Source organism: Abrus precatorius, unplaced genomic scaffold (genome assembly GCF_003935025.1).
Source record: "Abrus precatorius isolate BTA unplaced genomic scaffold, Abrus_2018 Scaffold3, whole genome shotgun sequence".
NCBI classification, from domain to species: Eukaryota; Viridiplantae; Streptophyta; class Magnoliopsida; order Fabales; family Fabaceae; genus Abrus; species Abrus precatorius.
The window spans coordinates 6,370,784-6,394,346 of record NW_020874373.1 but is presented as its reverse complement, the minus strand read 5'-3'; the positions used below and the strand labels follow the sequence as shown (position 1 = coordinate 6,394,346).

General features: G+C 32.6%; 5 protein-coding genes and 5 non-coding genes across 10 annotated transcripts; 3 read left to right on the top strand and 7 right to left on the bottom strand.

The window, feature by feature from the left end:
• Positions 1–1,929: 1,929 nt before the first annotated feature.
• LOC113864045 lies at positions 1,930–2,036 on the bottom strand. Its single transcript, XR_003504652.1, has one exon. It is a non-coding gene; the product is annotated as a small nucleolar RNA R71 (small nucleolar RNA).
• Positions 2,019–4,544, top strand: LOC113862053. The gene is made up of 4 exons (XM_027495211.1): positions 2,019–3,315; positions 3,457–3,521; positions 3,639–3,842; positions 4,452–4,544. Exons 1-4 carry the CDS (start codon positions 2,019–2,021, stop codon positions 4,542–4,544), a joined length of 1,659 nt encoding a protein of 552 aa, XP_027351012.1.
• Positions 4,545–7,744: 3,200 nt separating this feature from the next.
• LOC113863986 lies at positions 7,745–7,909 on the bottom strand. Its single transcript, XR_003504596.1, has one exon. It is a non-coding gene; the product is annotated as a U1 spliceosomal RNA (small nuclear RNA).
• Positions 7,910–8,012: 103 nt separating this feature from the next.
• On the bottom strand, positions 8,013–8,173 carry LOC113864116. The gene has a single exon (XR_003504720.1). It is a non-coding gene; the product is annotated as a U1 spliceosomal RNA (small nuclear RNA).
• A 114-nt stretch (positions 8,174–8,287) lies between these two features.
• Positions 8,288–8,448, bottom strand: LOC113864140. Its single transcript, XR_003504743.1, has one exon. It is a non-coding gene; the product is annotated as a U1 spliceosomal RNA (small nuclear RNA).
• A 117-nt stretch (positions 8,449–8,565) lies between these two features.
• On the bottom strand, positions 8,566–8,726 carry LOC113863997. The gene has a single exon (XR_003504607.1). It is a non-coding gene; the product is annotated as a U1 spliceosomal RNA (small nuclear RNA).
• Positions 8,727–11,408: 2,682 nt separating this feature from the next.
• On the top strand, positions 11,409–14,431 carry LOC113862052 (benzyl alcohol O-benzoyltransferase-like). Its single transcript, XM_027495210.1, has 2 exons — positions 11,409–11,855; positions 13,502–14,431. The coding sequence occupies exons 1-2, from the start codon at positions 11,409–11,411 to the stop codon at positions 14,429–14,431; spliced, it is 1,377 nt and encodes a 458-aa protein (XP_027351011.1).
• A 1,717-nt stretch (positions 14,432–16,148) lies between these two features.
• Positions 16,149–17,813, top strand: LOC113863931 (aldehyde oxidase GLOX). Its single transcript, XM_027497723.1, has one exon. It carries the CDS (start codon positions 16,149–16,151, stop codon positions 17,811–17,813), a length of 1,665 nt encoding a protein of 554 aa, XP_027353524.1.
• A 2,242-nt stretch (positions 17,814–20,055) lies between these two features.
• On the bottom strand, positions 20,056–20,595 carry LOC113862051 (uncharacterized N-acetyltransferase p20-like). The gene has a single exon (XM_027495209.1). It carries the CDS (start codon positions 20,593–20,595, stop codon positions 20,056–20,058), a length of 540 nt encoding a protein of 179 aa, XP_027351010.1.
• Positions 20,596–22,894: 2,299 nt separating this feature from the next.
• LOC113863826 (uncharacterized N-acetyltransferase YoaA-like) lies at positions 22,895–23,419 on the bottom strand. Its single transcript, XM_027497557.1, has one exon. It carries the CDS (start codon positions 23,417–23,419, stop codon positions 22,895–22,897), a length of 525 nt encoding a protein of 174 aa, XP_027353358.1.
• Between the last annotated feature and the right edge of the window lie 144 nt (positions 23,420–23,563).

The following is a 23,563-nucleotide window of genomic DNA, read 5'->3' as shown; positions in this document are numbered from 1 at the left end:
TTCATGAATGATAATTGAGAGTTCTAAGCTATTCATTGATAAAATTTACTATTATTAATTTCATTTTATTTATATTTCAGGAAAAAGGATCAAGAAGTGAAAGCTTTAAAAGATATTGAGACTTGAAACATATAATGAAGCCAGAGATATACACGAGCAAGTACATGCCTGTGTATATGAGCATGTATCTCACTGGTCGCGTCAATTGAAGTGTATCATCAAAACCAGAGATGTACATGGCCAGATACATGGCCGTGTACATGAGCGTGTACTTTTATGGAAAGCTTTGAAAGGCGTCTATTAGAAAACATAGATGTACATGGCCAAGTACATGGCCGTGTACTTGGGCGTGTACTTTTACGCGCGTCAGAAATTTAACTTTTGCGAGAAAATTAACCCTAGGATAATTCCTATAAAAGGAGAACTGAACTCAAACCTGGGGAGGCAGTTTTTGGAGACGAAAGACTCAGAGACAGCAAGAGGATGGGATTAAGCATTTTATTTCATCTCTTTTGTAATTTTAATTTGAAGATGTTTAGGTTCTAATTTTTCTTTGAGTATCTAGACGTAATGAATCCTAATTGACTAAATTTTCTGGAATTCTTCTAATGCTATTTCATGTTCTTTTCTCTTGGGTTTAATTGAGTAGTATCAATTTTCTCTATCTTGTTTTCTTGTTTGAATTTGAGTAAAATTCCTGCATGAAATTAACATTGCTCAATTAAAAAGACTTGAATGTATTTCTAGAGATAGAAAGACGTGAGTTTTCTGTATTAGGATTAACCCTAATTATGAAATTCATAATGAACTTAATGCAACCTAGGGGTATTAATTAAGGAAGAGATTCTGATTAATCAACTGAGGGTTAGGAATCATTATCCTTGAGAAAGGTATTAATTTAATTTGAAATTTCCTGCAGCGATAAGGGTTTGGAACTAAGTAGTTGAAGAAGAATTTCAGTTATTTGGACACTTAGGGGGATTTACAGTCTAGATACTTGTCTTTTTACATTGAATACCTTTAGTCATAATTTTCTATAATTTATTTTCACTAGAATATCTGTTCCTTTTAATTTATTATTCTTTTACTTTTAGCAATTTCATCAACAAGGTTTATTTTTCATATTTATTAACAATTACGCAATTAAGAAAAAGTTTCTTAATAACAGTCCCTGTGGATACGACACTTGTTACTTTAATTTTAATTTTAATAATATTACTTCGACAACGGATACACTTGCCCAGTGATCAGATTTTTACACACTAAGTTTTTGGCGCCGTTGCCGGGGACTGTTTAATTAGGATTCCCTTTGTTACGTATTTACTAATTTTATTTATTTCTTTAATCTTGAATTAACTTAACTCTTTTGCTTTCATTCTTTTTAGGAGCTGATTTTTCTAGTGTATGATCAAAACCCGTTCTACTGCATTGTCTGAAGAACTATTTGAATTTGACCCAGAGATCGAAAGAACTTTGCGAAAAATTTGGAAAGAGAGGCGACTGCTAGTATAGAGGGAAAACGCACAAACACACATGGAAGGAATGGCAAACAACGAAGATCAACCAAGGACCATGTCCGATTACGCTGGTCCATCATTAACAGGGACAGAGTCTAGCATTGTCCGTCCGGATATGCAAAGGAATTTTGAAATAAAACCCAATGTTATTTAGATGGTTCAGCAGTTTGTCCAGTTTGATGGGTTGCAAGACGAAGACCCCAATGCTCACATTGAAAATTTTCTGGAAATTTGTGATACTTTCAAGATCAATGGAGCTACTGATGATGCAATCCGCTTGAGGCTATTTCTATTTTCTCTCAGGAGCATAGCAAAACAATGGTTGAATTCTCTCCCACGAGGGTCTATCACTTCATAGGAGGCTATGGCAGAAAAATTCTTGGCAAAATATTTTCCTCCCGCGAAAACTGCCAAAATGAGAAATGATATCTCTTCCTTCTATCAATTAGAGTCAGAGACATTATACGATACGTGGGAGAGGTTCAAGGAATTGTTGCGGAAATGCCCACATTATGGGATTCCGGACTGGCTTCAAGTGCAATTCCGGACTGGCTTCAAGTGCAAACCTTCTACAATGGATTGAACCCAGCCACAAGACAAATGATAGATGCTGCAGCTGGGGGCACTTTGAATAGCAAGACACCAAGGGCTACACAAGAACTGTTTGAAGAAATGGCAATGAACAACTATCAGTGGAGCTCAACTCGATCCAAACCTGCGAAATCCACGGGGATCTATAGTCTTGATGCAGTAACATCCTTGGCAATGCAAGTGGAAACCTTAGGGAAGAAGATTAATGGTTTATCTGTTAACCATCAAGTTGCTCCGGTAATGAGATGTGATATTTGCAGAGGAGGCCACCCTAATCATGAGTGTCGAGCTACTCAGGAAGAACCTGCCAATGTGATAGGAAACATACCACCTTATCAAAATTATAATGGCATGAATAATCCGGGCTGGAGGAACTATGCAAACCAACCATGGAATAACAACCAACAGCCAATGCGGAACAACACACTCACAGGATTTCAACAAGCTTCACATCCACCACCACCCCCACTTGAAAAGAAGTCAAACCTTGAGGAATTGATGACCAAATTCATTCAAACTTCAGAATCTCGGTTTCAATCTACCGAGACAGCACTAAGAAATCAACAAGCCTCTATCCATAATCTAGAAATTCAGTTGGGTCAAATTTCTAGACTTCTCTCAAAAAGACCCCAAGGAAGCTTGCCTGGCAATACTGAGACTAATCCTAGGGAGCAGGTCAATGCAGTAACATTAAGGAGTGGCAGAACATTACAAGAGAAGGGGAAGCAAGAAACAGAAAAAGATACAGCTGAAGAGAAGGATAAATGTCAAGAGGAGACTGTGGAAAAGCCCCACGTAGTGAAAGAATTCATACCCCCACTTCCCTACCCAGCAAGATTGAAGAAAGACAAGGATGATGAACAATTTGGTAAATTTCTGTCCTTATTTCGTCAACTTCATATTAATTTACCGTTTGTTGATGCCTTGGCACAGATGCCCAAGTACGCCAAATTTCTGAAGGATCTACTGTCCAACAAGAAGAAATTGGAGGAGTTGGCCACAGTAACTCTGAATGAAGAATGCTCAGCAATTCTGCAAAACAAGATGCCTGAAAAATTGAAGGATCCAGGGAGTTTTACTCTTCCTTGTCTCATTAGTAGATTGATAGTTGATAGGGCTTTAGCTGATTTAGGTGCTAGCATTAATTTGATGCCATATTCTATTTTTAAGAAATTAGGTTTAAGGGAACCTAGGCCAACTAGGATGAGTATTCAACTAGCTGATAGATCAATTAAATATCCTAGGGGTATCATTGAGGATGTGCTTGTAAAAGTGGACAAATTTATTTTTCCTGTTGATTTTGTAATTCTTGATATGGACGAGGACACTGATGTCCCCTTGATCTTAGGTCGTCCATTTTTAGCTACTGCAGGAGCTATAATTGATGTGAGGGATGGAAAGTTAATTTTGAGGGTTGGAGATGAAAAAGTCACTTTCAAAATTCCTGATGTAATAAAAAAGTCTTTGAAACAAGATTATTCATGCTATCTTATTAATGTAATTGATGATTATGTTTCTGATTGTGCACAGGAATTCTTGATTTCAAACCCATTGGAAAGAAACTTAGTTCATGATAGAGGAAAAGATGATATGAGCTTGGTAACTCAAGAACAGTGGTGTCATTTAGAAGCCACTAAGCCATTATGGAGAAAGAGAGACTTCAAAGTTTTGGAGTGGAAATCAGAGAAGCAACCCAACCCATCCATTAATGAACCACCAGATGAAAAATTGAAGGTCTACCATCATAAAAAATTCAAGGGAGGTAAACTATTTCAAAAAGGTGATTTAGTACTGTTGTACAACTCTCGCCTCAAATTATTCCCAGGTAAACTCAAATCCCATTGGTCTGGACCGTTTACTGTGCATAAGGTATTTCCTTGCGGTATAATTGAATTAACTCATCCAGAAAAAGGAAATTTTAACGTGAATGAACATAGGCTCAAACTATACCAGGGGGTCAACTGCAAACTTTTGCAAATGAGGAGTTTAAACTCCTCCATGTTAAATTTTGAATGTTGAATTACATTGAATAGTTTAGGTTACGTAGGTTTAGTTTATTTTAATTTAGTTATTTATTTGCTCATTTATTTATATTTGAATAAGCGTCCTCGCCCCAGCATGAACCCCATCTCCTTCTAACCACTTTCTTAGTATAGATGATGAAGACTTAGTTGATGCGCAGTTTAGTCTGCAATTAGGAGTCTTAGTTGTTGAATTTTTTAGGATTTAAATTGCTTTTGTCTGTTTATTACTTCTGTTTCTTTATCGCATTATTTTGATCGTTCTACTCCTCTTTTCATTATAAATTGAGTTAAATCTCCTTATAAAAAAAATTTTAATCAGGTTTCCTCTCCAATTGAATCCCAGATTAGCTTTGCTTCCCACGACTCTTTGCTTACTTATTTACTTTTCAGGGAAGTTTCAGTTGCACTTTAATTCTTATATTTGATTGAGGACAATGCAAATCTTACAATGTGGGGTGGATAATTATAGATGTTTGAACTGAATTGTTGTTTTATTCTTGAGCAATATTGAGTCAATTTTACTGTTGCATTAGAGATGATATTCCTGAAAATATAATCAATAAATAAACATCACACGCAATTATTCTGGTTATTCTAATTGCATTTTTAATTGTTTCTTGATTGAAGTATCATTAGACTTTTCTGAATTGAGGACCTTGAATCTATGCCAAATTGTTTAAACATGTTTTTGAATTTTTGAATTAATAAAACTAGGAAAATCTGAAAAAAATTGGGGCTCTGCTCAGAAATAAAAGAGCATGTCATAGAAGCATATCTAGTTAAATGTGGATTGCAGGCAATGTCCGGATACCACATCCTAGAACCCCAAATTTGTTTGAGGTACCGATGTGGAAAGCAAGGGGTGAAATTTTCCATTAATACCTTGTGCTAACTGGGATGGAGCATAAAATGCACCCTGTTAGTTGATCATGGCTCAAAGTAAAGAAAATTAAATAACACCTTGTGGAAGAATTCAAAGTTTTGAATTAAAATTTTAAAAGCTAATGGTAGAGAGGTCCTTATTTCAATTCTGTCTGAAGTTACAGAGGTCGAGAGCAAAAGAAAGCACAATTTGATATTTAAGAATTACTTTCCCTCTAAAAATAAAATAAAATAAAAATAACAATAATAAAAATTTCAGGAATTTGATTCTTTGTTGTCAAGGGTAAAAATTGATTCATTTCTTTGCTTGGGGACAAGCAATCGTTCAAGTTCGGGGAAATTTGATAAATGCTTTCTATACTTGATCGTACATTATAATTCATGAATGATAATTGAGAGTTTTAAGCTATTCATTGATAAAATTTACTATTATTAATTTCATTTTATTTATATTTCAGGAAAAAGGATAAAGAAGTGAAAGCTTTAAAAGATATTGAGACTTGAAACACATAATGAAGCCAGAGATATACACGAGCAAGTACATGCCCATGTATATGAGCGTGTATCTCACTGGTCGCGTCAATTGAAGTGTATCATCAAAACCAGAGATGTACACGGCCAGATACATGGCCGTGTACATGAGCGTGTACTTTTATGAAAAGCTTTGAAAGACGTCTATTAGAAAATAGAGATGTACACGGCCAAGTACATGGCCGTGTACTTTTACGCGCGTCAGAAATTTAACTTTTGCAAGAAAATTAACCCTAGGATAATTCCTATAAAAGGAGAACTGAACTCAAACCTGGGGAGGCAGTTTTTGGAGACGAAAGACTCAGAGACGGCAAGAGGATGAGATTAAGCATTTTATTTCATCTCTTTTGTAATTTTAATTTGAAGATGTTTAGGTTCTAATTTTTCTTTGAGTATCTAGACGTAATGAATCCTAATTGACTAAATTTTCTGGAATTCTTCTAATGCTATTTCATGTTCTTTTCTCTTGGGTTTAATTGAGTAGTATCAATTTTCTCTATCTTGTTTTCTTGTTTGAATTTGAGTAAAATTCCTGTATGAAATTAACATTGCTCAATTAAAAAGACTTGAATGTATTTCTAGAGATAGAAAGACGTGAGTTTTCTGTATTAGGATTAACCCTAATTATGAAATTCATAATGAACTTAATGCAACCTAGGGGTATTAATTAAGGAAGAGATTCTGATTAATCAACTGAGGGTTAGGAATCATTATCCTTGAGAAAGGTATTAATTTAATTTGAAATTTCCTGCAGCGATAAGGGTTTGGAACTAAGTAGTTGAAGAAGAATTTCAGTTATTTGGACACTTAGGGGGATTTACAGTCTAGATACTTGTCTTTTTACATTGAATACCTTTAGTCATAATTTTCTATAATTTATTTTCACTAGAATATCTGTTCCTTTTAATTTATTATTCTTTTACTTTTAGCAATTTCATCAACAAGGTTTATTTTTCATATTTATTAACAATTACGCAATTAAAGAAATGTTTCTTAATAACAGTCCCTGTGGATACGACACTTGGTACTTTAATTTTAATTTTAATAATATTACTTCGACAACGGGTACACTTGCCCAGTGATCAGATTTTTACACACCAACATGTCATAAATGCCAGACATATACTGATAATATTAATGTCCCCCCAACAAATTTGAATGTCTTATTATCGCCCTGACCTTTATCAATGTGGGGAATTGATGTTATTGGATCCATTGAATCTAAAGCCTCTAATGGTCACCGCTTCATTCTAGTTGCTATTGACTATTTCACAAAATGGGTTGAGGCTGCCTCATATGCTAGTATGACCCAAAATGTGGTGGTGAGATTCATTAAAAAGGGTTTGATCTATTGATATGGCCTCTCAAGCAAGTTGATAACAGACAATGACACTAATCTGAACAACAAAATGATGAAAGAATTATGTGACAATTTCAAGATTCGACATCAGAATTTCTTCCCCTATCACCCGAAGATGAATGGAGCAGTTGAAACAGCCAATAAAAATATTAAGAAGATCATCCAAAAGATGGTAGTGACATTCAGGGATTGGCATAAAATGCTGTCATTTGCCTTGCATGGATACCGAACTTCAATTCGTACTTCAATCGGGACAACTCCATACTCTTTGGTATATGGAATGGAAGCAGTACTTCCTATTGAGGTTGAAATTCCCTCTTTAAGAGTAATAATGGAAACCAAATTGGAGGAAGCAGATTGGGTGCAATTTCGTTTTGATCAATTGAATCTCACTGAAGGAAAATGTCTGAATGAGTTAGGTCACAGACAACTATACCAGAGAAGGATAAAGAAAGCTTTTGATAAAAAAATTTCGTTCAAAAGAATTCAGTGAAGGAGATATAGTGCTCAAAAAGATTTTGCCAACGCATAAAGATTATCGTGGCAAGTGGTCTCCAAATTATGAAGGACTCCATGCGGTAAAAAAGGCTTTCTCAGGAGGAGCTTTAATCCTAAAAAACATAGATGGACAAGATCTCCAAGATCCCATCAGTTCTGATACTGTAAAAAAAAATGCTTAAAATAATTAAAAATAAAACATAAAAAAAAGAGGGAAAAAAAAGAAAATAGCTCGCTAGGTTAAAAACTTGAAAGGACGACCTAGGCAAAAGTTAAAGTGACCTGGTGAATTGAAAACTCCAAAGAGCAGCTCAGGCAAAAATTAACAAAGTTGTCCCCAGAGAGGAGGAGGTTAACCTAGTCCACATTTGTCCACCGAAAAATGTCATGTATTCTCTCCTCATTTGAGAATAGCTTAAGCTAGCACCTCTCCCAAGTGCAATGGAGATCACTAACCTAGGCCATAGGCCTTTATGATCACCCATTGACCTTGTGTTATTAAGATTTGGATTCCTTCATTTAATACCTTGGATTCTTGTCATCCTTTTTCTTTTCTTTTCTTTTGTTCTCTTCTACAGGAAAAATAGATAATTCTTGTACTGAAGATTATATGGGACAACGCAAACACACACCCTCACTACTAAAAAATGTCACGTAGTCTCTCCTCATTTGAGAAGAGCTTAAGTTAGCGTCTCCCCAAGTGCAATGGAGATCACTAACCTAGGTCATGGGTCTTCATGATCACCCACTAACCCCGTGTTCTTAAGATTTGGATTCCTTCATTTAATACCCTATATTTATAGGGTTGGATTCTTGTCACCCTTTTTCATTTTTTTTTGGTCCTCTTCTGCAGGAAAAATAGACAATTCTTGGACTTAAGATTATAAGGGGCAACGCGAACGCACACCCCACTACCAAAGTATGTCACGTAGTCTCTCCTCATTTGAAAAGTGCTTAAGTTAGCACCACTCCCAATTGCAATGGAGATCACTAACCTAGACCATGGGCCTCCATGATCACCCATTTACGCCGTGTTCTTAAGATTTGGATTGCTTTATTTAATATCCTATATTTATAGGGTTGGATTCTTGTCACCCTTTTTTTTTTCTTTTCTTTTGTTCTCTTGTGCAAGAAAAATAGACAATTCTTAGACTGAAAATTATAAGGGACAGTGCGAACGCACACCTGCATTATCCAAGAATGTCGCGTAATCTTTCCTTATTTAAGAAGAGCTTAAGCTAACACTTCTCCCAAGTGCAATAGAGATCACTAATCTTAACCATAGGCCTTTATGATCATCTATGACCCCGTATTCTTAAGATTTGTATTCCTTCATTTAATACCCTATTTTTATAGGATTAGATTCTCGTCACCACACCTGTATTTTAATGGGTGTGGGACTGCAGTTTCAAAATTTTCCTTACGGACGAACACAAAACTTGACAACTCTGTTCTTCTTAATTCTTCACCAATAGTTTCCAAATTTAGATAAGAAACATGGCCTCTTCATTTCGCTCCGTAATGTTTGTTGTGATGAGGCGCCAACCCGAGTTGGTGGCTCCTGCTAAACCCACTCCTCGCCAAGTTAAACTACTCTCCGAAATAGACGACCAAGATGGCTTACAGTTTCAGATTCCACTCATACAAATTTATCGTAACGAGCCATCAATGGCAGAGAAAGACCGAAGGGATTGGAGAAGCACTCGCTCAAACACTTGTGTTCATTAAGGCTGATGCAGATGTAACACTTGATTAATTTGGTGACTCTCTTACACCTCCATTCCCATGCGTCCATGAACTCTTATATATATATATATATATATATATATATATATATATATATATATATATATATATGATGTTCCAGGCTCCAACGAAATTATATTATACACATCTATAATATAATGATAAAACTTAGATAGGTTATTGTTAGGTTGTTCAACAAGTCAAATTAAAGTGTTACTTCTAAAATGTGTATCTATCTTTGATACTAACCTTTATCAAGCCGTTTATTGAAAAAAATGTGTGCATAATATACCTGTCCATTAAATTCATCAATCAAAGAATGATTCCCAAAGCCGTTGAATATAAAATAGTGATGCCCAGAAGGAGGCACGCGTGCTGGGAAATTTAGAGTAGCCAGTTAGCACCTACAAGGATAAGCATTCAAAGAAAATTTCAACTTTGATATTGGAAATATTTATTGCACATTATTGAATGTTTTCATTCCTTACATATAATACTAGCTAATATCACAAGATGAAATATGAGCCTTCAATAACACGAGAAATAAATACTCAAATAAGAAAAGAATATACAAAATATCGTGTGACACTTCTATTAAAAATATCTAACCATGCATATAGATTATTTTATATTATTATTAATAATTTATATTGCACTATTAAAAATATTAATTTTTATTTACATCAAGCATATATTTAATAAAAAATTATAATCTACTTAAATAAATATTTATTTATTACTTAAAATTTTAGTTTATATCAATTTAAGTATTCAAAGTTTTATAAAAGAATTAATTACAAAGCCAATATAAATAAAAAATTAAAAAATTAAGAAATAATAGAAATGAAGCATCACACACAAATTTATTAACTTTTATAACAATTAATTTTAAAACTATGTTATTATGTTATTTACTAAAATTATTTTTTTTACACAACAAATATTATAAATTAAGCTGAAATAATTTTTTAGTAATTAATACATGCATTTGATGGTTATATATTTGAGTTAATTAATAATATTAAAAAAATTATATTAATAATACATTTAAATTTATTTAATTAATTAAATCATATAAAAATTATAATTTAATAAATTCCAACCTTTTTTATACAAAAATTGTAATCATCACTTAAAAAATTACATTATCGTACAATTAACAAACTATAAAGGATCTTAATAATAATTTATTTGGGGACAGAGTGTGTGATTTTTTCCGATTTGGAGGTTAACATTTATTTTCTGTGCCGATTCTAAAATCGGACAAGTATACGATTAAAGTACTTTTTTTAATAATAATTTGACTAATTATTTTTAAACCAGTTTTAAAATTAAATTATGTCCTTTATGATCTCAATTTGAATTTCTTTTAACGTGGTAACTCATTTTTTTCCCCTGATCCAACAACACATTTTTTTCTGTTTGTTTAAAAATCAAGAAAAAATAATTTTAAACTATTAAATATAAAATATATAAAATTATTCAACAAAAAAATTATATTAAAATATATTAACATTTATAAAAAAATTATTTTGAAAGTTAACAAGCCAGTGTCGTATGCAGAAAAAGCAAAACGAACAATTGTAGATTAAACGGTATCCACACACAGGATGCGTGCTGATTTAAAACCGGTCGTGCTCTGTCCACACGTTTATTTACTTATTGTCCACACAATAAAAGTGTCACATTTTTTTCATGTTTAACATTTTTTTAATTTAAATTACAACTATTTTTTATATAAATAAAATATTTATATAATAACATGTTTTTTAGTGATATTTTTTATTCTTAAAAATTTTTATTTTAAATATATTATTATCAGTGTTAAATTTGAATATTTACATTTTAAATAACTTTTAATAAATTATAAAATAATTAATCAAAGTATTAACTTATTTTATATTATTTAATATTATTTATATTAAATTTAATATCACTTGAATATTTATAGTTATGCTATCCAAATTTTGATGTGTATTTATATTTTAAAAATATTATATTTATTTAAAATATTATATTTTAAATTTTATTGTCTTTCAGTTTTGCAGGCACAGGTAAAATGACAGAGATGAGTGTTAATTTCTTTGAACTTTCAGACACTAACTCGTATGAAACATATTAATTACGGTGTGTTGCGTCGATCAAACATGTAAATTTCGCTCATTATAAGACGTGGAAGCACCAATCTTAGGACACACTCAAAGACCTCACCCTCACATAGACAACACACAAACTCATCAGCATTCAGCAATCATCACCATGACTCAACCATCTCCCAATCTATTGTTCACAGTGCTAAGGAAGCAACCAGAACTTATAGCGCCGGCTAAGCCTACTCCTCGTGAAGTTAAGGAACTATCTGACATAGATGACCAAGAAGGCTTACGTTTTCAGATTCCATTCATACAATTCTATGGTAGCAAGGCGTCAATGAAAGGGAAGGACCCAGTTGAAGTGATTAGAGAGGCACTAGCACAAACTCTAGTGTTTTACTACCCATTTGCGGGTAGGCTTAGGGAAGGTCATGGTCGAAAACTTGTGGTGGATTGTACTGGGGAAGGTGTTCTTTTCATTGAGGCTGATGCTGATGTCAGACTCCAGCAATTCGGTGATGTTCTTCATCCACCATTTCCCTGCTTCCAGGAGCTTCTGCATGAGGTTCCTGGCTCACAGGGAATAACTAACTGTCCCCTTCTATTAATACAGGTTTTTTCAGTACTATCTTAATTAACTTCTTGTTCGTACTTTCTTTTTTCATATTTTTATTTGGGATTTGATCCAAATAAGAAACAACAGAACATGCCTTGCTGAAGAAATTAACTGGCTCTTCATTTAAGAGAAACGTTAATATTTGTATTCATTTTTCAATATAATTTTTGTAATAAATAAAATAAAATAAAGTTTAAGATAAGTAATATGAGAGAAAGGATATAAAAAAATTATAAAAAAGGTGAAAATAACATTATTTTTTATTTTATAAAACAGTTTGAGAAAGGTTGGACATGATCGTATCTAGAACATTCTACTTGATGCAAATAAAAAGAAGACGAAGATGTGTTGATACCAAATGTGAAATTTGGTATCTACAATCATTAATAAATGACTTTTTTTTAGTGAGTATAAGACAAAAAAGAAAAATCACACATCTAATTCATGTTTTGTCTGTTTAGTATTACTGTGATAATAATTATATTTATTTTTTTCGTTAATACGATTATATCCTCAAGTAAACAATCAAATCCTTTTTATCTAAAAAACCCAGACCCGATTTAATTATCAAGTTTTACTTTTCAAATTATCATTAATTACTCATTTTAATAATTTAAAGAATATTAAAATTAATCTTATTAATTATTAAAAAATTAAACATGTGTCTTAAAGTTGTTACAATTTAATTAACACAAAAATTCATATACCAAAACATAAAAAAAAAATGTTCATCATTAATATAAATATTGTAAGTTTATGCTGATACATCGATAAGACAAATTTCCTATGCCAACAGTATCATAATCTTATTAATTATATATTTATATGTTAATAATATATATAAACATAGAGAAGCATGTGATGTTATTTCTTATATGCCCCCAAATTTTGACTAAATTAAATATTTAGACCTGGATTCGTCCCTAACCCGAAAATACTAATTAATATTTAATTAATATTGAGCCAAAGTTAGTTGGGATCGAATTGGTCATAAATCTTAATGTAGTTGATATTTGATAGAGAGGACGCCACTAACTTTTTTAAAATCACATGTTTATTTTACCTAAACAAAGATCAATACCCATTAAAAATAAACAAGTAATAATAATTTAAGTGCTGTAAAAAAAATTAAAAATAGAGAAACGAAAAATCAAATGGTGTTACAAGATTTCTATTATTAGAACAATTTTAATAGCACAAATATTCTTGAGTAGGAAAGTCACAAAAACCATTTTCAACCATGATCGCATGATTTCTATCAAGTAATTAATTGTTGTTTTAAATTTTAATTACTTAACGTTTAACCAATAAAAATTTTAAATGTCTGGTTCCTGTGAATTTCTCACACCACTCTTTCTATTAGAACTTCTAAATTAGTCTCACAATTTCAAGTTTTTAATTACTTTGTCGTTTATAGCTGAAATGCGGAGGAAAGAAACTTTTCATTATAGTGTGGCGTAAATGCAAGGGATTCTTGGTGAATTCAAGCACCCCTTATTCACAAAATAAACACTCGTCTAGGTCTCCATTTTTCTAAAGATTATTTTTACTTATTTTAATTTTTGATTTGATAGCATGACTGAAATTTGTTGTGTATAAAAACCATTTTCGCCATTAGTCTCATATCGATACATTGATGATAGGTGACGCGCCTCAAGTGTGGTGGTTTCATTTTCGCCATTCGGTTGAATCACAGCATGAGCGACGGATCAGGAATTGGAAAATTTGTGAATGCTTTAGCTGAAATGGCTAATGGTGCAAATGAACCCTCCATTAAACCAGTGTGGTGTAGGGAGCTTTTGAATGCAAGAGACCCACCAAGAATTTCACGCACCCATCCCGAGTACGAGGATGTCATGGTGGAAAACAAAGCCAATGGGAGCACGACCCCATCATTAAACGACATGGTGCAGCGTTGTTTCTTCTTCGGTCGTACTGAAGTAGCTGCTATTCGTCGTTTGGTTCCCAAACATCTTGGTAGATGCACCACATTTGAGTTTGTCATAGCATGCATGTGGAGAAGTCGAGTAAGAGCATTACAACTTGACCCTGATGATGATGTACGATTCATGTACGCTGTTAACATTAATGCCAAGGTTAATCCTCGATTACCTGTTGGTTATTACGGTAATGAGTTTGTGTTCTCGGGTGCGGTAACCACAGCAAGAAAGCTTAGTGAAAATCCATTTGGGTATGCTTTAGAATTGGTTAAGAATGCAAAAACCAACGTTGATGAGGAGTTTGTGCGCTCCTTAACCGATTTGATGGTGATTAAGGGACGACCACTTTTTGCAACGACAAGGTCCTATGTTGTTTCGAATACTAATGGTGCTAGGCTCGATGAAGTGGATTTAGGGTGGGGCAAACCCATTTATGGTGGGCCAGCCCAGGGTGGAACAGCGATCTTTTCTGAAACGACAAGTTTGTACTTTTCGTATAAAAATAACAAAGGAGAGTATGTCATAGTGGTGCCAATCAGCTTGCCAGCCAAAGCCATGGAGAGGTTTGAAAAAGAGTTGGATGGTATGCTTAGAAACCATAGCCAACCACCTCAAATCTCGTCTTCGTTGTGATAGATTCTTATGGATACTTGGTAATATTTAGTAGCCCAGTTTGAATAGGATGAACCATACATGATGTGTGTATGTGTGCGAGGGAGTGGGTTTTATTCTCTGTCTTGTATGTTTTAAACAAGAAAAATGTTATATATATTATGAGCATGAAACATCTTACATAGCTATTTACCAATAGTTACTTTAGTTTACATATTTGAATGCATTAAACTAATTACGAAATAATCTGTCGTTATTTCATTTTTTTAGTTTTAGAAGATAATTTATTTTTTATATAAATAATTATAAAAATGTCATATTGTTTTTACTTTTCTCGGTTGTTAAATATTTGCATAAAATTGGTAAAATAACTAATTGATAAAATGATTCTTTTATATAAAATTTTGAAAACATGAAGCAAAATAAAGAAAAATATAATTTGTGATTATTTATTAAAAATTTAAAAACTTTCTCAAATTAAAAATGTCTTAACTCTTTTTCCTTTGATCTAACTAGTCTATTTGTATTATCAACCTATTGAGACAAATTTTTAAAAAGTTTTTAAAATTTTAAGTGTTAGTGCGGTTTGATAAATGGAATGCAAAGTTACAAGGATATATACTCCAACTCATATTATGTCTCCTACTACTCTATGAGCCAATAACTTTTTAAGCATTGTAATGGATCAATGCACCATTTGGAAACGAAAACGCCTTCCTAACTTAATTTGATGGGCCACAATAAGACCAAGCCTCGATAAGATCCAACAACTTTGTTGGATCCCAAGATTTTTTTTTCTTAAAATTAAACTTACTAATTTTTAAAATTTATTGGATTTAATAATTAATATGATTTGTATTTAGAAGGTTTTAAAATATAATTTCCTTTGATGTCAAAATTATTTTAATCTTGTGTGCATTTAGAACTTCACCCAAATTTGATTGGATTTTATGTCAATACTTTTTAAATGATAATGTTATTCTTATTTATTTATTCATCATATTCTAATTGTGCAACAATTATTATTTTTTTCACTAAAAAAAATATACTACAATACGATATTAATAATCATGCTGATAATCTTCCATCAATATATTCTAATTAAGGTTAAGAAATAAAATCAATAAGACAAAATAATCAATTCACTAACTGTTTTTCACCACGTGGGATAATTCATTACAATACCGCAACATAACATGTTTAAATGCTAATGATTCAAAAGATCAGAAAACATAAATACAGCAATGTAAACACCATTAGTATTATTTTTCAAATAAAATCAACATTTTCTTTCAATAATTATTATCTTAATAATTAAAATGATTAATAATTTGACTAAAGAATAACACCAAAACTCACCTAATTAAGTTCAAGTTTTATCATATAGCTGATTGGAATCGCTGCAGCTTGACACTTTACACGTTCAAAAGTTGCCATGAGTGGGGTGCCCTATATTTTCTGATTATGTGGACAACATGATTTTAAATCAACTGTGGATCTGTGTAGTTTTGGTAAATGGAAATCATATTTCTTGGCTTTAAACTGCATTCCTTGAGTTGCGCCCCTTTAGCTGCCGCATGAATAATTCCTTTCAAAGATACCCTCCTTTTTCTCGTTAAGAATTGTCATAATCATATTGATCAGTGTTTATACTGTGCAAATATAAACCCCACCAACTCTTTACTGGTAAACTCAACCACTTTCTTCCAATACTTCTCCTTCTCTCTGCTTCCCCAGAATGAGCACTATCATGTTCCTAAATATTCCCTTTATACTAACTTCAATTGCATATTTTCTTGTCCCAGCGTTATCTCAGACTCCATCATCACCCTTTAACTACCAAGGAGAATGGCACCTCTTGCAACCAAGCACTGGCATATCAGCCATGCACATGCAACTTCTACACAACGACAAAGTCATCATGTTTGACCGAACCGATTTTGGCATCTCCGATCTCCCTCTTTCCAATGGACGTTGTCGTATGGACCCACACGACACTGCCCTAAAAATCGATTGTTCTGCTCACTCTATACTATATGACATACCAACAAACACGTTTCGACCCTTAATGGTACAATCAGACACGTGGTGTTCCTCAGGCTCTGTTCTCCCTAACGGAACCCTTGTTCAAACAGGTGGTTTTAACGATGGTGCACGTAGCATTCGCTTTTTCACTACATGCTTCGACGCAACCTGCGACTGGGTCGAATTCCCAGGTCTCTTATCCCAACGAAGATGGTATGCAACAAATCAAATACTTCCAGATGGTAGCGTAATTGTTGTTGGAGGTAGAAAACAATACAACTACGAATTCTACCCTAGAACCCTCCAAAACTCTCCCTCATCAATTTACCTTAGCTTTCTCCAAGACACCACCGATCCATATGAAAACAACTTGTACCCTTTCGTGCACCTTTTACCCAATGGAAACCTCTTCATTTTCGCTAATACCCGTTCCGTTTTATTAGACTACAAACAAAACCACGTGCTCAAAGAGTTCCCTCCAATCCCTGGTGGAGATCCCCGTAACTACCCAAGCTCAGGTTCTTCTGTTCTTCTTCCACTAGACGAAAACAGAGGCTCCATAGAAGCTGAAGTTATGGTTTGCGGAGGAGCGCCACGTGGCTCCTTCGAGAGTGCATTAAAAGGTATCTTCATGAAAGCCCTAAGCACGTGTGGAAGGCTTAAAGTCACTGATCCTAACCCTTCTTGGGTGATGGAGAACATGCCAATGCCAAGAGCAATGGGAGACATGCTACTTCTCCCTAACGGCCACGTCGTTATAATTAACGGCGCTGGTGCAGGAACAGCCGGGTGGGAACACGGCCGTGAACCGGTTTTAACGCCGATGATATTCCGGCCGTCGGAGACAGATTCACGGTTGAGGTTTAGTGTAATGGCACCCGCTTCAAGACCTAGGCTATACCATTCCTCAACGATCTTGTTGAAAGATGGAAGAGTGTTAGTTGGTGGTAGCAACCCACATGTTTATTACAATTTCAGTGGCGTTGAGTACCCCACTGATCTTAGTTTGGAAGCTTTTTCTCCACCTTATTTGGCATCGGTGAATGATCCGGTGCGGCCAACGATTAGGTTTATTTCAAATAGTACTGTATTGGGGTATAGGGCGTTTTCTTATGTCACGTTCACGGTTGCTAATTATGCTTCGGCGAGTGAAGTGTCGGTTAGGATCCTTGCACCGTCGTTTACGACGCACTCTTATGCGATGAATCAGAGGATGGTGGTGTTGAAATTGACTGGCGTTAAGCATGTCGTCGGATACACTTATTATGCCACCTTGGTGGGGCCGTCCACGGCGGAGATTGCGCCGCCGGGGTACTACTTGTTGTTTGTGGTGCATGCGGGTGTACCAAGTTGGGGTTCGTGGGTGCAAGTGATGTAATGTAATGGAGAACATGAAGTAGTTGCACATTGGTTAAGCGTTTGTTAACAACGTTTAAGTTAGGAGGGTAAGATATTAGTGCAAATGAACGGTGATGATTAATTTATGTGTTGACCAAAATGATTTTGTTCTACTAAGGTAGCGTTATATTGAACTCACTTTCACTAATTTTGCTTTCTTGGTGGTTGTTTGGTTTGAGAGTTATGTAAATAATAACTAGGGAATATTCACTGCAGGCATACAGTATTTAAAATTGTTTCAAGATAATTGTTTTTCTTACATTGTACAAACAGTTAACATGATAATAGCCGTTTACTTTAAAGAAAATTATAATGATTTTATTAATAAATAATTTTTTTATACATTTTACAATATTATATTCATTTTTTAATTAAATTATACTGAACACTCATTGTGTTTATATAATTTCTATAATAATAATAATAATATTATTATTATTATTATTATTATTATTTTAGTTTCATTCGTTCTATTTTAGTTTATATTATAGTTGTACTTTAATTTTATTTGCTTCTTTTCATATCCGTATTATTTGTTGAATAATCGATGATACATGGGATCGATTTTTCAAATGAATTATTTTCCTGTATTAATGGTGACAAATATGAGTTGCGTCATTTTTTCAGGCACATTTTTTTTTTTTTATTGTTACGTAACTTTTATATATGTTAGTGTCACTGAGAGGAAGACAATTCATGTTCAATTGTTAATGAGATTGATAATAAATTTATCTAATAATAAAACAGATGTTAAAAAAAACACTAGAAACATTGCTCATGATAACTAACCATGAAATTTGGGTCCACTGTGAAGACTTGTGCTAGGATTTGAACGGCTCTTGCTTGGGATTGAAATTCTGTTATTCAAGCAATTTTATCATCGGGGACCAAATCAATACTCTATCAACGTACTTTCTTTAACACATCATTTATTATTGAATAAAATTTATTAAAAATTAAAAAGTATAAAAAATATTAATTTAATGTTTGTTGAGGGTCACTATACAACTAATGTTGTAGTAGCCTAAGAACGAAAGCAGATCCATTCTGTCTCTGTGACGGCCAATTTATCTGCAAATAACTTGTAGGAAAATACCCACTTTAGATCAATTTCTACAAGGACTTACTAAAAAAACAATTTAAGAAGTACAATAAATAATTTTTTTTTATAAATTTAAATTAAAATATATTTTTAAAATCTTTTTGTTTAACTTTGTAAAAAAGAATTAAACTATAGGTTGATTCTTATTTAATGAAAAAAATTAATTTATTTTACTTTCTTATTTTTATCTACTACAATTACTTTTTAAGAAATATATTCAAATTAAGTATAAATTCATTTGACCAGAAAAAATACAATAAGAGAGAGATCAGAGTTTTTCTTTTAAATATGTGTTTGTTTAATTGAGCTTATAAACAAGTCTTTATAAGAGAAAAAATAAATAATTTTTATTATATTTTATAAATTAAAATTAACTTATATTTCTTTATGTTTAAAAGTTATTTTCATTTATTTTTCTAAAACTTGAAGAGATAAATTATTTTAATTATAAAAAATATTTTATTATTTTTTTCTAACAAAAATCTATCCATAAATTCACCTAAACATGCCTAAATCTTATATCTAACCCACCACAAAAGAAAGGAAAAATGTATCACTGGAAATTGCGGATAAGGGTACCATTAAGAAATGGATAGTTAAATATTTAATCACAATTCCTTTTGCAACTTAAATTTTCAGAAACAGAATGTAGCATTTTTAAATGATGCAAAGATCAAGTAAGCAAAAAGATTGGAAGCAATTTCAATGGATGCTTATTAAAAGCTTGCAATAATGAAAAAGTAACGCAATAAGATTAGAAACCAAGACTGACTAGGATCTGAATTTTCTGCATTCATCATTGGCTCTCATTTCTTTTTATATTTTATTAATTTTGTTAAATTTTTAAAAATTAAGAATACAAAATTATCTTATTCTTTCTACTCCACTACAAAGGATTCATACTTGACTAACTTATGCTTTTGCAGAGAATTACTGAATTACATAGTACAGCTATTTTAAGAAAAATAATTAGTACACATACATGAACCGAAATATACACTAAGAAAAAGAGATAAAAACAAGTAAAAGATATCATAAGCAATGTCATATATCAAAAACAGAGAAATAGATAAATAAAAAAGTTAAATAAAAGAAATATACGACAGAAACATATAAAAAATCAAATCTCTAATTTAGTTTGGAGATGAGTATCCTCTAACACAAGACTAAAAACAACCACGTCCTTAACACTCCCCTTGACATAAGCATACTTTCTGAGTACCCCTTCCTTAAGGAATCCTACCTTTTCCAATACCCTTTGGGACGCTTTGTTCTGTGGAACAACAAAAGCTTCTATTCTTACCAAATGAGGGAAGTCCTTGAAAACTTGTGACACAGCCATCTTCAATGCTTTGGTGCCAAACCCTTGACCCCAGTACTTGGCAGCTATAGCATACCCTATTTCAGCCCTACACTTTGCCTCATCTGACCCAACAGTAACGGATACATATCCAATGGTTTTGTCTTCAACGCTTATGGATCGAGTCCACGGATGAGGCATGCACACATCTCGGATGAAAGTCAAAGCTTGTTCCCTGGAAACAAAAGTGTCCCTTCGTGTATAACAATTCACTCTATCATCACCTGCTACTAACATGAAATCATCTACGTCGCTCAACTTGAACGGTCGCAGGGTGATGCTTGACAAGTTCATTGCCATTATCAAAATTGTGATTTGCCAAAACTAGTATCTGTTTCTTCTGTATTCAAGATTTGATTTTACTTCGTACTGTTTCTGATCACTTAGATCTAATACGTTCGCCAGATCTACGTTATGTATTAAAATATTAACTCACCCATAAGATGCACCAGATGTTAACTATATTTAAGATTTAGATAATCACAATTTTTATTTAACTGATTGATATTTAAATATATTTCGATCAAGAGATTTATTTGTTTAAGTCTAATTTATGAGTCTTGTCTGTGAGACAAGAGACAATTTTGTTTGAGAGATGTAGAAAGACTACAAAAATAATTTTTAAAAAAATATTTAATGTATTTACATTCATTAGAATTCAAACTTGATATCAACTTAATTTTAAGCAACATTTCATCACGTGCTTGATGTTCAATTAAGAAGTTTGAAAATTATTTACAATTAAAAAGTTTATAAAAAATATTTGGATGGAATCTTTTGTGAAAAAATAATTTAATCATATTTATAATCTTATAATAAAAAGTCTCTTTTTATTTAATGATTGTTAATAAATATTTAAAATTAATGATATCCTATAATTTGATTTTAGAGAAAATATGAATTATTAATTATGGGAGTGATCCGGGCAACAAGAAATTGTTGCTTGAAATTCTATTTAATTTATATAATAATATTAATAGTTTAATCCAATAGGTGTAATTAAAACCCGTCAAACGCCGTTTTCCTCGTTGCAAACACACTTTCATTCAACGCTCTTATTAATAATATACATCAAGTTTTCAACTCACATTTATAGACATTAAATTGACATTTTTAAGGTCACGCGAAATTGTTTAGTTGTTTTGAAAAAATTGAAAAAGGAAGAAAAAAAGTGTCCTACAATTATTTTATACTTTGGGTCCAGCTAACAAAATTGAGAGAAAATATAAGGATTCCATATTTAAAATATAAAGCATTCATCGTATACTTTTAATACTTATTCACTTTTTTTGTTTAATTAATCTTAATTATTTAAAATATAAATTAATGACTAAAATTTTGCTGTAGACAATTGGACCGAAGAGATCCATGTTATTATAAATTTGTTTATGGCTCAAAAAATTATTATATAATCTGAGATCATACGATGCATTATGGCATGTTGTGATCCCATACCATTCAAAAATTTCTCCCATATCACAAGCAAAACCGCTGCTTTATAAGGCAAGGGCACCGTTGACCAGAAAAACGAAACTGATTCCAATGGGCTCTGCCTACAAGTGTTTAATTTCTTGCGGGTTTAATATTGTAGTTATTTTTATTGAATCGATAAAAGAATATAGTATGTATGTATAAATAAACACTTATTTTATTTCATCAAACAATGTTATATTTTATAATATATGATTCAATGTATTAAAAAATAATGAAATAAAATTAAAAACTATGTTAGCATTACATTATATAACTCATCACTTTTAAGAACATAGTTATCCATTTTAAATTTTTTTCAACTAAATAAAAAATTATTTTTTTCTCATAACTTTCTTCAATATTTTCTCCTACATAAAATAATTTAATAATTTTTTTCGTGGTTTTCTTTTTATCAAGTTTTTTTCTTTTATTATTTTATTTCTCACTTCTCACATAAACTAAAGAGTGATAGTGTAATAGGGGATACAAAAAGATAGGAACAAAATATCGCTTGTTTCAAGAGAAATTAAAATCAGATACCCAACGTTTCTAATTAAACGAATGATCGAGATATAGATTTAAAATAATTAAACTACACACTTGTTTAATTATTTGCCACACCCATCCTCTTATATAGGGTGCAATCCAAAGAAAAAGAAAAAAATGAAATTAAATCAATATTTAAACTTTTGAGCAGCAAATCGAAATTTTAATGTTCTCAACGTAGACACTGGCCATTAGTTTAATTCGTTCCGTTGATTTTGAACTCAAGAGCACAGATTTCCGCGCGTGTATTTTGAACGGGGTGGGATTATGTGAATCATTGTTTTGTAATTGATTTCGAATATCCTTGACTAACAAAATATCTGTCACTTTGCCAACAGCAAGTGACTACCAATAGCAGAACACAACAGTTTTGCGCCTAACGGAGGAATCAGGCTCAAACGAGCATAATCTAAAGATGAAAGTTTTGAGTCCCCGAAAAAAAATGCAGAAAAGACGCCAGAAATTAGCACATCAGTATCATATAACAATAAGATGAAACAAGGGAAGAAATATTTTACATTAGATTTCGACATTACTTGCCCCAAAACAACAAAACAGACCAAATACAAGTGTACTAACACTAATCACCAGGAGGAATTTCATCCGTTGACAAAAAACTAAACACAACCAAATCCTTGATGTCCCCCTTTAGATATGTGTACTTTCTGAGGACTCCCTCTTTAAAGAACCCAACTTTTTCCAACACCCTCTGGGAAGCCTTGTTCTCCACTGTGGTAAAAGCTTGCAACCTCAGCAAATCAGGGAAGTCTTTGAACACTTGAGGCACCGCAATTTTGAGTACTTTGGTCACTATCCCTTGGCCCCAGTATTTGGCCGCTATAGCATACCCTATGTCAGCTTTGCACCTTTCATCGCCTGACCAAGGACGCACCGAAATAAAACCTATAGAACGGTCATCGAGGCAAATTGAGCGACGCCAAGGGTGAGGTATGCAAACATCTCTTAAATACACCAAAGCCTCTTCCCTTGAACCACACGTCTTCCATCGGAGATTACGAGTCACTTCATCATCTCCTGCCCATAGTAAGAAATCGTCAACATCGCTTATCTTGAATGGCCGTAGACAGACCCTGGTGAAATTCATCTTTGTCTATTCTCTTTTTTTTTCTCCACTCTAGCCCGGAACCCAATTAAATATACATATCATTTTAGAATAATTATATACCCAATTAAATATACACATTATTTTATCCAATTAAATATACACATTATTTTAAAATAAAGAATT